Raw genomic sequence first — 12977 nt, forward strand, 5'->3', positions numbered from 1 at the left:
TTTTCAGGACCATGGTTTACATGACAGTACAAAAAACTAGACTGAACTACGTAATAAAAAAAAACACAGAAAGCTATAATAGACTACAGACCTACACTGGACTGCATAAAGTGCACAAAAACAGTACCGGCATTACAATAAATAATAAACAGGACAGTAGGGCAAGGTGTCAGTCCAGGCTTCGGGTATTGAGGAGTCTGATAGCTTGGGGGAAGAAACTGTTATATAGTCTGGTCGTGAGAGCCCGAGTGCTTTGGAGCCTTTTCCCAGATGGCAAGAGGGAGAAGGGATTGTATGAGGGGTGCATGGGATCCTTCATAATGCTGTTTCCTTTGCGGATGTAGCGTGTAGTGTAAATGTCCCTGATGGCGGGAAGAGAGACCCCGATGATCTTCTCAGCTGACCTCACTATCCGCTTCAAGGTCTTGCGATCCGAGATGGTGCAATTTCCGAACCAGGCAGTGATGCAGTTGCTCAGGACGCGCTCAATACAACCCCTGTAGAATGTGATGAGGATGGGGGGTGGGAGATGGACTTTCCTCAGCCTTCGCAAAAAGTAGAGATGCTGCTGGGCTTTCTTTGCTATGGAGCTGATGTTGAGGGACCAGGTGAGATTCTCCATCAGGTGAACACCAAGAAATTTGGTGCTCTTTACGATCTCTACCGAGGAGCCGTCGATGTTCAGCGGGGAGTGGTCGCTCCGTGCCCCCCTGAAGTCAACAAACATCTCTTGTTTTGTTCACATTCAGAGACAGGTTGTTGGCTCTGCACCAGTCCGTTAACCGCTGCACCTCCTCTCTGTAAGCTGACTCGTCGTTCTTGCTGATGAGACCCACCACGGTGGTGTCATTGGCGAACTTGATGATGTGGTTCGAGCTGTGTGTTGCAGCACAGTCGTGGGTCAGCAGAGTGAACAGCAGTGGACTGAGCACACAGCCCTGGGAGCCCCCGTGCTCAGTGTGATGGTGTTGGAGATGCTGCTCCCGATCTGGACTGACTGAGGTCTCCCAGTCAGGAAGTCTAGGATCCAGTTGCAGTGGGAGGTGTTCAGGCCCAGTAGGCTCAGCTTTCCAATCAGTTTCCGGGGGATGATTGTGTTGAATGCTGAACTAAAGTCTATGAACAGCATCCGAACGTATGTGTCTTTTTTGTCCAGGTGGGTTAGGGCCAGGTGGAGGGTGGTAGCAATGGCGTCATCTGTTGAGCGGTTGGGACAGTACGCAAGCTGCAGGGAGTCCAGTGAAGGGGGCAGCAGGGTCTTGATATGCCTCATGACGAGCCTCTCAAAACCCTTCATGATGTTGGATGTGAGTACAATGGGACAGGAGTCATTTAGGCAGGACACTGAAGATTTCTTTGGCATGGGGACGATGGTGGCGGCCTTGAAGCACGTTGGAATGGTGGCGCTGCTCAGGGAGATGTTGAAGATGTCAGAGAGAACATCTGCTAGCTGGTCTGCACATCCTCTGAGCACTCTACCAGGGATGTTGTCTGGCCCAGCAGCCTTCCGTGAGTTGACCCTGCACAGGGTTCTTCTCACGTCAGCCACGGAGAGACACAGCACCTGGTCATTCGCAGGAGGGGTGGACTTCCTCGCTGCCACGTCATTTTCCGTCTCAAACCGGGCGTAGAAGTTATCCAGCGCATTTGGGAGGGAGGCATCACCTGCACAGTCAGGTGATGTTGTCTTGTAATTGGTGATGTCCTGGATGCCCTTCCACATGCGCTGCGTGTCGTCGCTGTCCTGGAAGTAACTGTGGATTAGCTGGGCATGTGCACGCTTTGCCCCTCTGATGGCTCGGGACAGCTGTACAAACAATGGTGAGATCTCACTTCAACTATTGTGTGCAGTAATGATCATCACTTTAGAGGAATAATATGATTAAACTAGAGAGGGTGCTGAAAAGATTCACAAGGATATTGCCAGGTCTGGAGAGCTAGAGTTACAAGGAAAGATTGAATGGGCTGTGACTGCTTTCCCTGGAGCAAAGGAAACAGAGGAGTGACCTTATAGAGGTTTAGAAAATCATGAAGGGCATATATCTACGTAACATTTATTGCAAATCAGTGGGGCAACTTTTTCCACAGAAGGGGGTGGGTATATGAAAAAGCTTAATTTTGAAACATCTTATTGTAATTTATAGCTTTTTATAATTATGTACTGCAATGCACTGCTGCAGCAAAACTACACATTTCACGACATATGCTAGTGATATTAAACCTGATTCTGAATCTGAGCTACCAGAAGAAGTCATAGAGGTGGGTACAATTTAAGACATTAGGAGAGATACAAGGATAGAAACGGTTCATAGGTTTATAGGCCAAAGGCAGACAGACGGATTAGTGCAGAAAAATACCTTGGCTAGCATGGATAAGTTGGGCTTAATCTATGACTGGACAGAAGAGACAAGAAAACTATCTTCATTCAGTGAATTAGAAGTGTTTGGAGTATTGTGTACAGTTCTGGTCACCGAATTATAGGAAAGATGTCAACAAAATAGAGAGAGTACAGAGGAGATTTACTAGAATGCTACCTGGTTACACCTAAGTTACAGAGAAAGGTTTAACAAGTTAGGTCTTTATTCTTTGGAGCGTAGAAGGTTGGGGGGGGGGGTGGACTTGATAGAGGTATTTAAAATTATGAGGGGGATAGATAGAGTTGATGTGGATAGGCTTTTTCCATTGAGAGTAGGGGAGATTCAAACAAAAGGACATGAGTTGAGAGTTAAGGGGCAAAAGTTTAGGGGTAACACGAGGGGGAACTTCTTTACTCAGAATGCGGTAGTTGGATGGAACAAGCTTCCAGTAGAAGTGGTAGAGGCAGGTTCAATTTTGTCATTAAAAAAAATTGGATAGGTATATGGACAGGAAAGGAATGGAGGGTTATGGGCTGAGTGCAGGTTGGTGGGACTAGGTGACAGTAAGCGTTCGGCACGAACTAGAAGGGCCAAGTTGGCCTGTTTCCATGTTGTAATTGTTATATGGTTATAAATGCCTGGTACTCACTAGGTGAAGGAAGAAGTCCCCACAACATTTAAAATGTACCAAGAAAAACATTTGAAAAGCCATCAATCTCTGAAGATTTGAACCAAGACCTAGGATGTGGGATTAACCCAAAGACCAGAGTCTATTTTCAAAAATTTGTACATGTTGGCCTGAATGGCATTTTCTGTAGAATTTTACCAGAATTCTTCATTTTTTTAGTGAGAAGAAATAATAAGGACATTCAGATTCAAAGCTGCCAAGCTGTACATTTGTGTAACAGTGGTCAACTGTGAGAAATTTTGGGTCCCTTATCTAAAGGACTTGGAAAGGGTTCAGAGGAGGTTCACAGGAACAACCCCAGGAATGAAAGGGTTAACATAAGAGAAGTATTTGATGTCTCTGAGCCTGTCACTCAATGGAGTTCAGAAGGACGAGGGAAGGATCTAATTGAAACCTACTGAATACTGAAAGACCTGGATAGAGTGGTCTTGCAGAGGATGTTTCCAATAATAGGAATTCGAGGATGAGTGAGCACAGCCTCGGTATAAAGGAATCTTTCTGTAATATGTGGCACTCATTCCCATAAAGGACTGCAAAGGCCAAGTTATTCAGTATATTTAAGGCAGAGATTAATAGATTCTTGATTGGTAAGAGGATTGTAGAGGCTTTATAAGGTATTAGTCAGACCACACTTGGCATATTGTGAGTAGTTTGGATCCCTTACCTAAGAAAGGATTTGCTGGCATTGGAGAAAGTCCAGTGGAGGTTCATAAGAATAATACCAGGAACGAAAGCATTAACACATAAGGAGCATTTGATGTCTCTGGACTTGTACTCCTGGACTTTAGAAGAACAAGGGGGCAATCTCATTGAAACTTATCGAATATTGAAAGACCTAGATAGAGTGTATGTGGAGAAGATGTTTCCTATATTGAGAGGAATCCAGGACCAGAGGGCACAGCCTCAGAATAGAAGAACAGAGATGAGAAATAGTTTTTTTAGCTGGAGGGTAGTGAGTCTGCGGAATTCATTGCCACGGACAACTGTGGAGACCAAGTCATTGGGTATATCTAAAGCAGAGGTTGATAGGTTCCTGATCAGTAACGGCGTCAAAGGTTACGGGGAGAGGAGGGGAGAATGGTTGAGGGAGATGAGAAATTAGCCATAATGGAAAGGCAAAACAGAGTGGATGGGCAGAATGGCCTAATTCTGCTCCTATGTCTTATGGTTTTATTAAGGATTATGGGGAGAAGACAGGAGTATGGAGATGAATAAAAATGAACCATTATTGAATGGCTGACTGGATGGGCCATATGATCTAATTATTCTCCAGGGAGGATAAAAACAGTCTGGCATCTTCTCAAGATCATATTATTTGACTGGGAAAGGCCACACTGCAGTGGATAATAAATCATTGACAAGAATATATTATTTCATTCAAAGGAATTTAGTTAGAAACAGACTTACAGCTGCCAACTTCCTCATGTGCTGCTGCTCATTATATGGTTTGCTAGTGTAGCACTGTTGAAGGCTAGCTTTCTCATCAAGAGCTGTCAGGTACCTGGGAGTCACATCATCAACTCTTGGCTCCTATTAACAATATAATGACACAAGAGAAATGGATGGACATCAACCAAACAGTGACAGAAAGGCATTCAGCCAGCAACCAGAGATCAGCTAAAAACAAAATAAGTTTGCCTCTGGATGCTCTGGATTCCTCCCATAGTCCAAAGGCATATGGTTAGGATTAGTAAATTGTGGGTATGCTACATTGGCATCCGAAGTATGGCATACATGCAAGCTGTCCTCAGCACATTCTCAATATAAAAGACAATTTTTACTGTGCAGTACCTTTGCAGAAAGTCTCTACTTTCTGTGAAGGCGGAGGAAGGTCCATCTCCCACCCCCCATCCTCATCATATTCTACAGGGGTTGTATTGAGAGCATCCTGAGCAGCTGCATCACTGCCTGGTTCAGAAATTGCACCATCTCGGATAGCAAGACCCTGCAGCGGATAGTGAGGTCAACTGAGAAGATCATCGGGGTGTCTCTTCCCGCCATCACGTAAACTTACACTACACGCTGCATCTGCAAAGGAAACAGCATTATGAAGGACCCCATGCACCCCTCATACAATCTCTTCTCCCTCCTGCCATCTGGGAAAAGGCTCCGAAGCATTGGGTTCTCAAGGCCAGACTATGTAACAGTTTCTTCCCCCAAGCTATCAGACTCCTCAATACCCGAAGCCTGGACTGACACCTTGCCCTATTGTCCTGTTTATTATTTATCGTAATGCCTGCACTGTTTTTGTGCACTTTATGTAGTCCGTCTAGGTCTGTAGTCTAGTGTAGCTTTCTTTGTGTTGTTTTTTTTTTTACGTAGTTCAGTTTAGTTTTTGTACTGTGTCATGTAATACCATGGTCCTGAAAAACATTCTCATTTTTACTATGTACTGTACCAGCAATTATGGTCGAAATGACAATAAAAGTGACTTGACTTGATTTTGATCTTTCAATGTACATGTGACAAATAAAACTAATCTTTAACTCTATAAGACTTTCCTCCCACATTCCAAAGACGTACAGGTTAGTGGGTTAATTGGTCATATGGGTGTAATTAGACAGTGGGGCCTGTTACCATGCTGTATCTCTAAATGAAATAAATATGAGGGGTGATTGATATGTTCGTGGCCTAAGGTAGAAGAGTCAATTTTAGAAAACTTAGCTCATTTATTTTTCAACATAGTCCCCTCCTACATTTACACACTCAGTCCAGCGGTTGTGGAGCATACGGATCCCTTCTTTGTAGAAGTTGGCATCTTGGACCTCCAGAAAGTGGTCCACAGCAGGGGTGATTGATAAGTTTATGGCCTAAGGTAGAAGGAAATGAGTTACACAGCTCTTGTTACATGTACATGTAGTTCAACTCTTTGAGTGATTATGCAGAAAGTTTGAAGTTTATAACTCATTTCCTTCTACCTTAGGCCACAAACTTATCAATCACTCCTGCTATCGACCACTTCTGGAGGTCCAAGATGCCGACTTCTACAAAGAAGGGATTCATATGCTCCACGACCACTGGACTAAATGTGTAAATGCAGGAAAAATAAATGAGCTATGTTTTCCAAAATAGACTCCTTCTACCTTAGACCACAAACATATCAATCAACCCTCATAAGTACAACAGAAACTGCTGAAACCACTCAACAGGACTGGCTGTATCTGTGGGAAGAGAAACAAAAACCCATTACGGAATCACAGAATTTGTATCTTACTTCCATTTATACCCAGACTGCTCCCACACCCTTTAATATCCATATTCAATAAAAATCTACCTGTCTCAGATTTAAATGGCTTCCATTTTTAACCAGTCAACCATTTTTTATTGGAGAGAGTTAAAGATTACCAATACTCATTGTGTAAAGATGTGCATCCTGACATCAACCCCGAGAAGTCTAGCTTTCCGTCTGAAGCTACACTCTACTACTTCGGACTCCGTCATCTAAAATAAATAATTTTTATTGACCAAAATGCTAAATAATTATCTTCAACACCTCAAATCAATCAACTGGTGTTGTTCATTATGTAATGATTTATTCTAGATGGAGTCGAGAACAGAAGAATATAGATTCAAATGTAGCCACAATCCCTCAGCAATGCAGTTGACCCTTAACTGCATTCTGAAATAGCCCATCAAATCAAAAGTCAGTTCAAGGTCAAATTGGAATGGATAATAAATGCTGCATTTGCTTCCAGTAAATCTATAAATGCAGTGGAAAGAGTGAACAGTTTCAAGTTCCTGGGTGTCAACATCTCTGAAGATCTATCCTTTTCCCAAGATATCGATGCAATTAGAAAGAACATACCCAACAGCTGCTATATTTCATTAGGAGATTCTGGAGACTTGGTATGTCACCAAAGACTCACAAATTTCTAGATGTATCCTAGAGAGTATCCTAACTGATTGCATTGCGGTCTAGTATAGAGAGACCTTTGCACAGCATCAGAAAAAGCTGCAGAAAGTTCAAAACTCAGCCAGCTCCATCGTGGGCACTAGCCTCCATAGCACTGAGAACACCTTCAAAAGGTAATGCCTCAAAAAGGTGGCATCTGTCATGAAGGACCCTCATTATCCAAGGCACACCATCTTCTCATTGCTACCATCAAAGAGGAGGTACAGGAGCCTGAAGACCCACAAAGCTTTAAGAACAGCTTCAAGGACCCCCCGCCATCCAGGCCATGCTCTCTTCTTATGTGGGGGGCCATTGCACAGGATTGGAAAAAGCTGCAGGAAGATGTAAACTCAGACAGCTCCATCTTGGCCTTTAATCTTCCCAGCACTGAGGACACCTTCAAAAGGTGATGCCTCAAAAAGGCAGCACCCATTGTTATGGACCCCCATTACCCAGGACACACCCTCTTCTCATTGTTACCATCACAGAGGAGGTATAGAAGCCCAAAGACACACACTTAATGCTTTAAGACCAGCTTCATCCAGCCCATGCTCTCTTACTACTACCATCGAGCTGAAGGTACAGAAGAATTAGATCCCATCCCACTAGGTTCAGGAGCAGTACAACCAACAGGTTCCTGAACTGGTACAGGTACCTTCACTCAACACAACGCTGAAAAGATTCCACAACCTACAGACTCACTTTCAAGGATTCACTGCAACTCATGTTCTCAGTATTAACTTTTTATTTGCGTACTGCATCTTCTTTTACACATTAGTTATTTGCCAGTCTTTGTTTATGCACAGTTTTTCATAAATTCTATTGTATTTCTTCATTTTTCCTGTAAATGCCTGCAAGAAATTAAATCTCTCAGGGGTTCCCAACCTGGGGTCCACGGACACCTCAATTAGTGGTAGGGGTACATGGCATATAAAAGGTTGGGAACCCCTAAACATATACTCTCTGTACTTTGAGAATAATAAATTTGACTTTGGGTTTTTGACTGCTGCCATCAGGTTTGTGAATGGTTCATGAACCCATGAACACCACCTCATCATTCATCTTTTGTATTTATTTATTTTTGTAATTTGTAGTAACTATTATGTACTGCACTGTACTGCTGCTGAAAATAAATAAATTTCACAATGTGTCAGTGCTAATAAACATGATTCAGATTTTAAGGGGAACATTGCCTTGGGCAGGCAGCAAGCTACCTGGGTCTGGGGACCTGCTGGTGGGGAATGCTGATGTGAAGGATCTGCTTTGCTCTTCTGCGCCATCTGCTGGACATATTGCTTGTAATTTGTCTTCATCTCCTCTTCATACTGCTGGTACTTCACTCTGTACCGCTCTGACGGTGCAGGTAGATTTTCAGGAACCGTCAACTCTTCCACTGGGCATGGCTAAAAGGATGGAGTTCAGTTAAAATTATTTACTTGAAGTAAATTAACTTCTAGAAGCAATAAGACATAGGAGCAGAATTAGGCCATTCATCCCATCAAACCTGCTCTGCCATTCCATCATGACTGATTTATTATCCCTCTTAACCCCATTCTCCTGTTTCTCCCCATAATCTCTGACACCCTGACTAATCAAGAATCTATCAACCTCAGCTTTAAATATACTCAATGGCTAGGCTTCCACAGCTGTCTGTGGAAATTAATTTCACAGATTCACCACCCTCTGGCTGACAAAACTCCTCCTTTTCTCTGTTCTAAGTGGAAATCCTCTGAGAGACTGTGCCCTCTGGTCCTAGACTCAACCACTATAGGAGACATCCTCCCTACATCCACTTTACCTAGGCCTTTCAATATTCGATAGGTTTGAATGAGATACCCCCTTGCCATTCTTCTAAACTCCAGCTAATACAGGTTCAGAGCCATCATGCATTAACCCTTTCATTCCCAGGATCCTCTGGACCCTCTCTCCAATGCTAATACATCTTTTCTTAGACAAGGGGCCCAAAACTGCTCACAAAACTCTGGGTGCGGTCTGACCAATACCTTATAAAGCTTCAGCATTACATACTTGTTCTTATATTCTAGTCCTCGCGAAATGAATGTTAACATTGCATTTGCCTTCCTTACTACTGATTCAACCTGCAAGATAACCTTTAGGGAATCCTGCACAAGGAACCACAAGTCCCTTTGCTCCTCTGATTTTTAAAAATTTTCTTTCTGTTTAGAAAGTAGTCAACTCCTTAAATGCATGACCGTACACTTCCCTACACAGTATTCCATCAGCAACATTTTTGCCTATTCTCCCAGTCTAAGTCCTTTGCAAATTCTGCTTACTCAACACTACCTGCCCCTTTGTACCATCTGCAAACTTGACCATACAGCTATCAATTCTGTCATCCAAATCATTAACATATAATGTGAAAATAACGGTCCCATTATCAACCCCTACAAAACATAACTATTCACTGCCAGCCAGCCAGAAAAGGACACTTCTATTTCTGCCTTTTGTTCCCTGCCAGCCAGCCAAGCGTCTCTCCATGTTAGCACATTTCCTGTAATACCATAGGCGCTTATCTTGTTCAGCAGCCTCATGTTCGGCATTGTCAAAGGCTGTCTGAAAATTCAAGTAAGCAACATCCAGTGACTCTGTCTATCCTGCCTGCTATTTCCTCAAAGAATTCCAACATAATCGACAATACCTTGGCTTGCCTTTTATTTTTATGTTCTTTACACTCAGTGGCCACCATATTAGTTACAGGAGTGTACTTAATTAACTATCCAGAGTGGTCTTCTGCAGCTCTAGCCCATCTACTGATTCTTCATATATTACTAGTGAGTAAAGTGGGCAAAAATGTTTGTTAATGCATGTTTTGAAATGTATCACATTAAAAGTGTAGGTATGCATATACACTTAGTGGCCACTTTATTAGGAACAGGAGTGGACCCCGCTGTGGTCTTCTGCTGCTGTAGCCCATCCACTTCAAGGTTTGACACGTTGTCCATTCAGAGATGCTCTTCTGCATATCATGTTGTAACATGTGGATATTTGAGTTATTGTCGCCTTCCTGTCAGCTTGAACCAATCTGACCACGCTCCTCTGACCTCTCCCATTAACAAGATGTTTACAACCACAAAAATGCTGCTCACCGGATTTAATTTTGTTTTTCACACCAGTCTCTGTAAACCCTAGAGACTGATTACATGAAAATCCCAGGAGATCAGTAGTTTCTAAGATACTTAAACCACGCTGTCTGGCACCAACAATCATTCCACAGTCAAAGTCACTTAGATCACATTTCTTCCCCATTCTGATGTTTGGTCTCAAAAACAACTGAATCTCTTGATCATGTCTACATGCTTTTATGCATTGAGTTGCTGCCACATGATTGGATGATTATATATTTGCATGAACAAACAGGTGTACCTAATAAGCTGGCTACTGGCTGTATTTACATACATAAATTTAATTCCTCAGCAGCCACAGTAAAGTTTAGTTAACACAGACTAGCATCTTTTTGATAAGATAAAATATAAAGCCAAACAACAGGTAAACATCCCAAGCAGCTGTTATGTCACATGACTGACATGTAGCTGCGCTCATTGGAACATTTTGAAACATGGATTGTGGAATACAGTTAGAAATGCTATGCTAAATTTACCATATCACTGAACTTGCTTGCCTCGCAGGACTCTGCTGGGGCACGGTTGCAGTGGTAACCTGTGCGAGAGGAGACCTTGATTGGGCAAGGCATAGGGTATCACTTCCTCCTGGAAGTAGTATAATTGGGAGCACATACAACCACTCTATGCTTATGGAGAGGCTTCACCACCGGACGGTGTTGCGAGTGGTGTCAGGGACAGAAGAGGGAACGAAGGCAATCTGCAGTAGATTCAAGTCAGGCAGACGTTTCTTTAAATAAGTATTGCTATCTTTCCTTGAGTACTGAACAAATTAATTAGTGTTTTAATGTTATCGTGCATCCTCTTATTTCAGGAGATCCACAATAACTTTAAAACACTAATCAATTTATGTAGTACTCAAGGGAGTACAAGGATCCTGAATCAAGGGTAGCAACCACCCCATACTTCCTGGCCTTTGTTGATCAATCATCATCACTGCTGTTCTAACACTAGGGCTCTGGATATTTGTGCTGGAAAAGAAATGAGAGGGGAGATGGCAAAGTAACCCTGTTCAAGGTTAAGGGAGTTTAGTAAGTGTGACCAGAATTCTCCGGCTCAGTGTGAACCAACTAGCCATGGGAGATCAGTTCAGTCCTCCTCAGGTAATGAACAGCCCTTTCAAAGAGAAAATGTGGCTTCAATGGCTTTGTTCTATGTTTTATTGTTCTTCCTCAGGATAGCCACATACACAAGCCCAGCATGTGATGGCCACCCCTAATCGTCCTTAAACCAAATGCCTAGTTGACCCATTTCACTTGGCAGTTACAAACCAGCCACACTGCATCTGAGGCTTTAAAGATTTAAAGATCTTAAAGATTAGATTTATTTGTCAAATGTACACCGAAACATACAGTGAAATGTGTCATTTACTTCACATTAAATCAGCAAGGATGCGGCTGGGTAGCCCATAAGTGGCACCGAGCTTCCGGCACCAATATTGCATGCCCACAACTCACTAACCCTTACCCATACATCTCTGGAATGTGGGAGGAAACTGGAGGAAACCCACACGGTCACAGGGAGAATGTGCAAACTCCTTAAAGACAGCAGCAGGAATCGAACCCCAATCTTACAGCTCTGCTGATAAGTGTTGCAATAACCACTATGCTACCATGCCATCAAAAGCCTTGATGGGAAAGTATATTAGTGAAATTAGATGGGAGATCTATTTCCTCAATTGTATTTAAAGTCTCTAGCTGCCAGTGGTAATCTTATACCTATTAATTATTAAACCAGGCCTGTGATCCAATAATGTAATACACATGCCGTAAGAACAAATATTGTAAACTGCAGACCATGACCACTGTCAACCATTTACTTGCAATAACATACCTGACGGTAGGAGTGGTACGCTGCATGTGCAGATGGCAAAGGCGTGCCCCAGCTTACAGTTGAGGTAGAATCCGGAGAAGCCAGTCGAGGTTTTGCTGACATAATAGGTGTATATAACAAATCACTCTGCAAGGACAAGATTCATACTGGTATTACTAAACAGGAAACTGAGATCATAAGACACAAGAGCAAAGTTAGCCCATTCGGCCCATTCAGTCTGCTCCGCCATTCCAATATGGCTGATTTATTATCCCTCGTTCTTCTGCCTTCTCCCCATAACAGTGATACCATTACAAGTCAAAAACCTATCAACGTCCACCTTAAGTATACCTAGTGATTTGGCCTCCACAACCATCTGTGGCAATGAATTCCACATATTCCCCACCCCCTGGCTAAAGGAACTTCATCTAGTTTTGCATTTCTAAGGTCAATTAAGTAACAATTACTATAGCATGTTGATACTATCTTGAACATACTGCACTGTTTCTCCATGAAAGTGTTCTTTCTAAACACATTTATCCCCCTACTCAATCCATATAATGACAAGAAGTCACACTTTAAGACTGCTTTTAATGTATTAAAATGTTCCAAGACAGTTTGTAAAATCTTCTTTGGAAAGGACTATAATCTATGCCAAGCACCATTGCCGAAGGTTTTAGCAGAGAAACTGTTTAAGCAGTTATTAGCCTTTGGAAGAACTGGGAATTACTGGGGATTGAGCTCAGAACAGAGTGTGTCTCTGGCAGGCCAAAACCACCTTGTACTCGATGAACTGACCATCTTGTTTCTGTGTTATTCCAGTCAAAAATCTTTGCTCAATTGTCAAACTATGACAATTAAATTTTAAGATACACAGTAATAGGCCCTTCCAGCCCAACAAGCCTGCACTGCGCAATCACACCTTTATGACCAATTAACCTGCTAACCCAGATGTCTTTGTAATGTGGGAGGAAACCAGATCACCTCGAGGAAACCCATGCAGTCACAGGGAGAACGTACAAACTCCTTATACACAGTGGTGATGATAAAACATCATAGAAAGTTCCTAACACATCAACATTCTGGAG

General features: G+C 42.7%; 1 protein-coding gene across 9 annotated transcripts in view; it reads right to left on the reverse strand.

Annotated features, from left to right (window-relative positions):
• caps2 (calcyphosine 2) overlaps positions 1–12977 on the reverse strand; it is a 66030-nt gene that overhangs the window by 45387 nt on the left and 7666 nt on the right. For 7 of the 9 annotated variants that reach the window (XM_073058866.1, XM_073058863.1, XM_073058864.1 and 4 more), the window contains 3 exons: positions 11911–12036; positions 8152–8340; positions 4453–4575 (listed from right to left, as the gene is read on the reverse strand). In XM_073058866.1, the coding sequence (XP_072914967.1) occupies positions 4453–4575; positions 8152–8340; positions 11911–12036 (438 nt within the window). The remainder of the gene's footprint in view (positions 1–4452; positions 4576–8151; positions 8341–11910; positions 12037–12977) is intronic. The other 2 variants (XM_073058868.1, XM_073058867.1) reach the window with 2 other exon arrangements.

The sequence above is a fragment of the Hemitrygon akajei genome, chromosome 10 (assembly GCF_048418815.1).
Source record: "Hemitrygon akajei chromosome 10, sHemAka1.3, whole genome shotgun sequence".
NCBI classification, from domain to species: Eukaryota; Metazoa; Chordata; class Chondrichthyes; order Myliobatiformes; family Dasyatidae; genus Hemitrygon; species Hemitrygon akajei.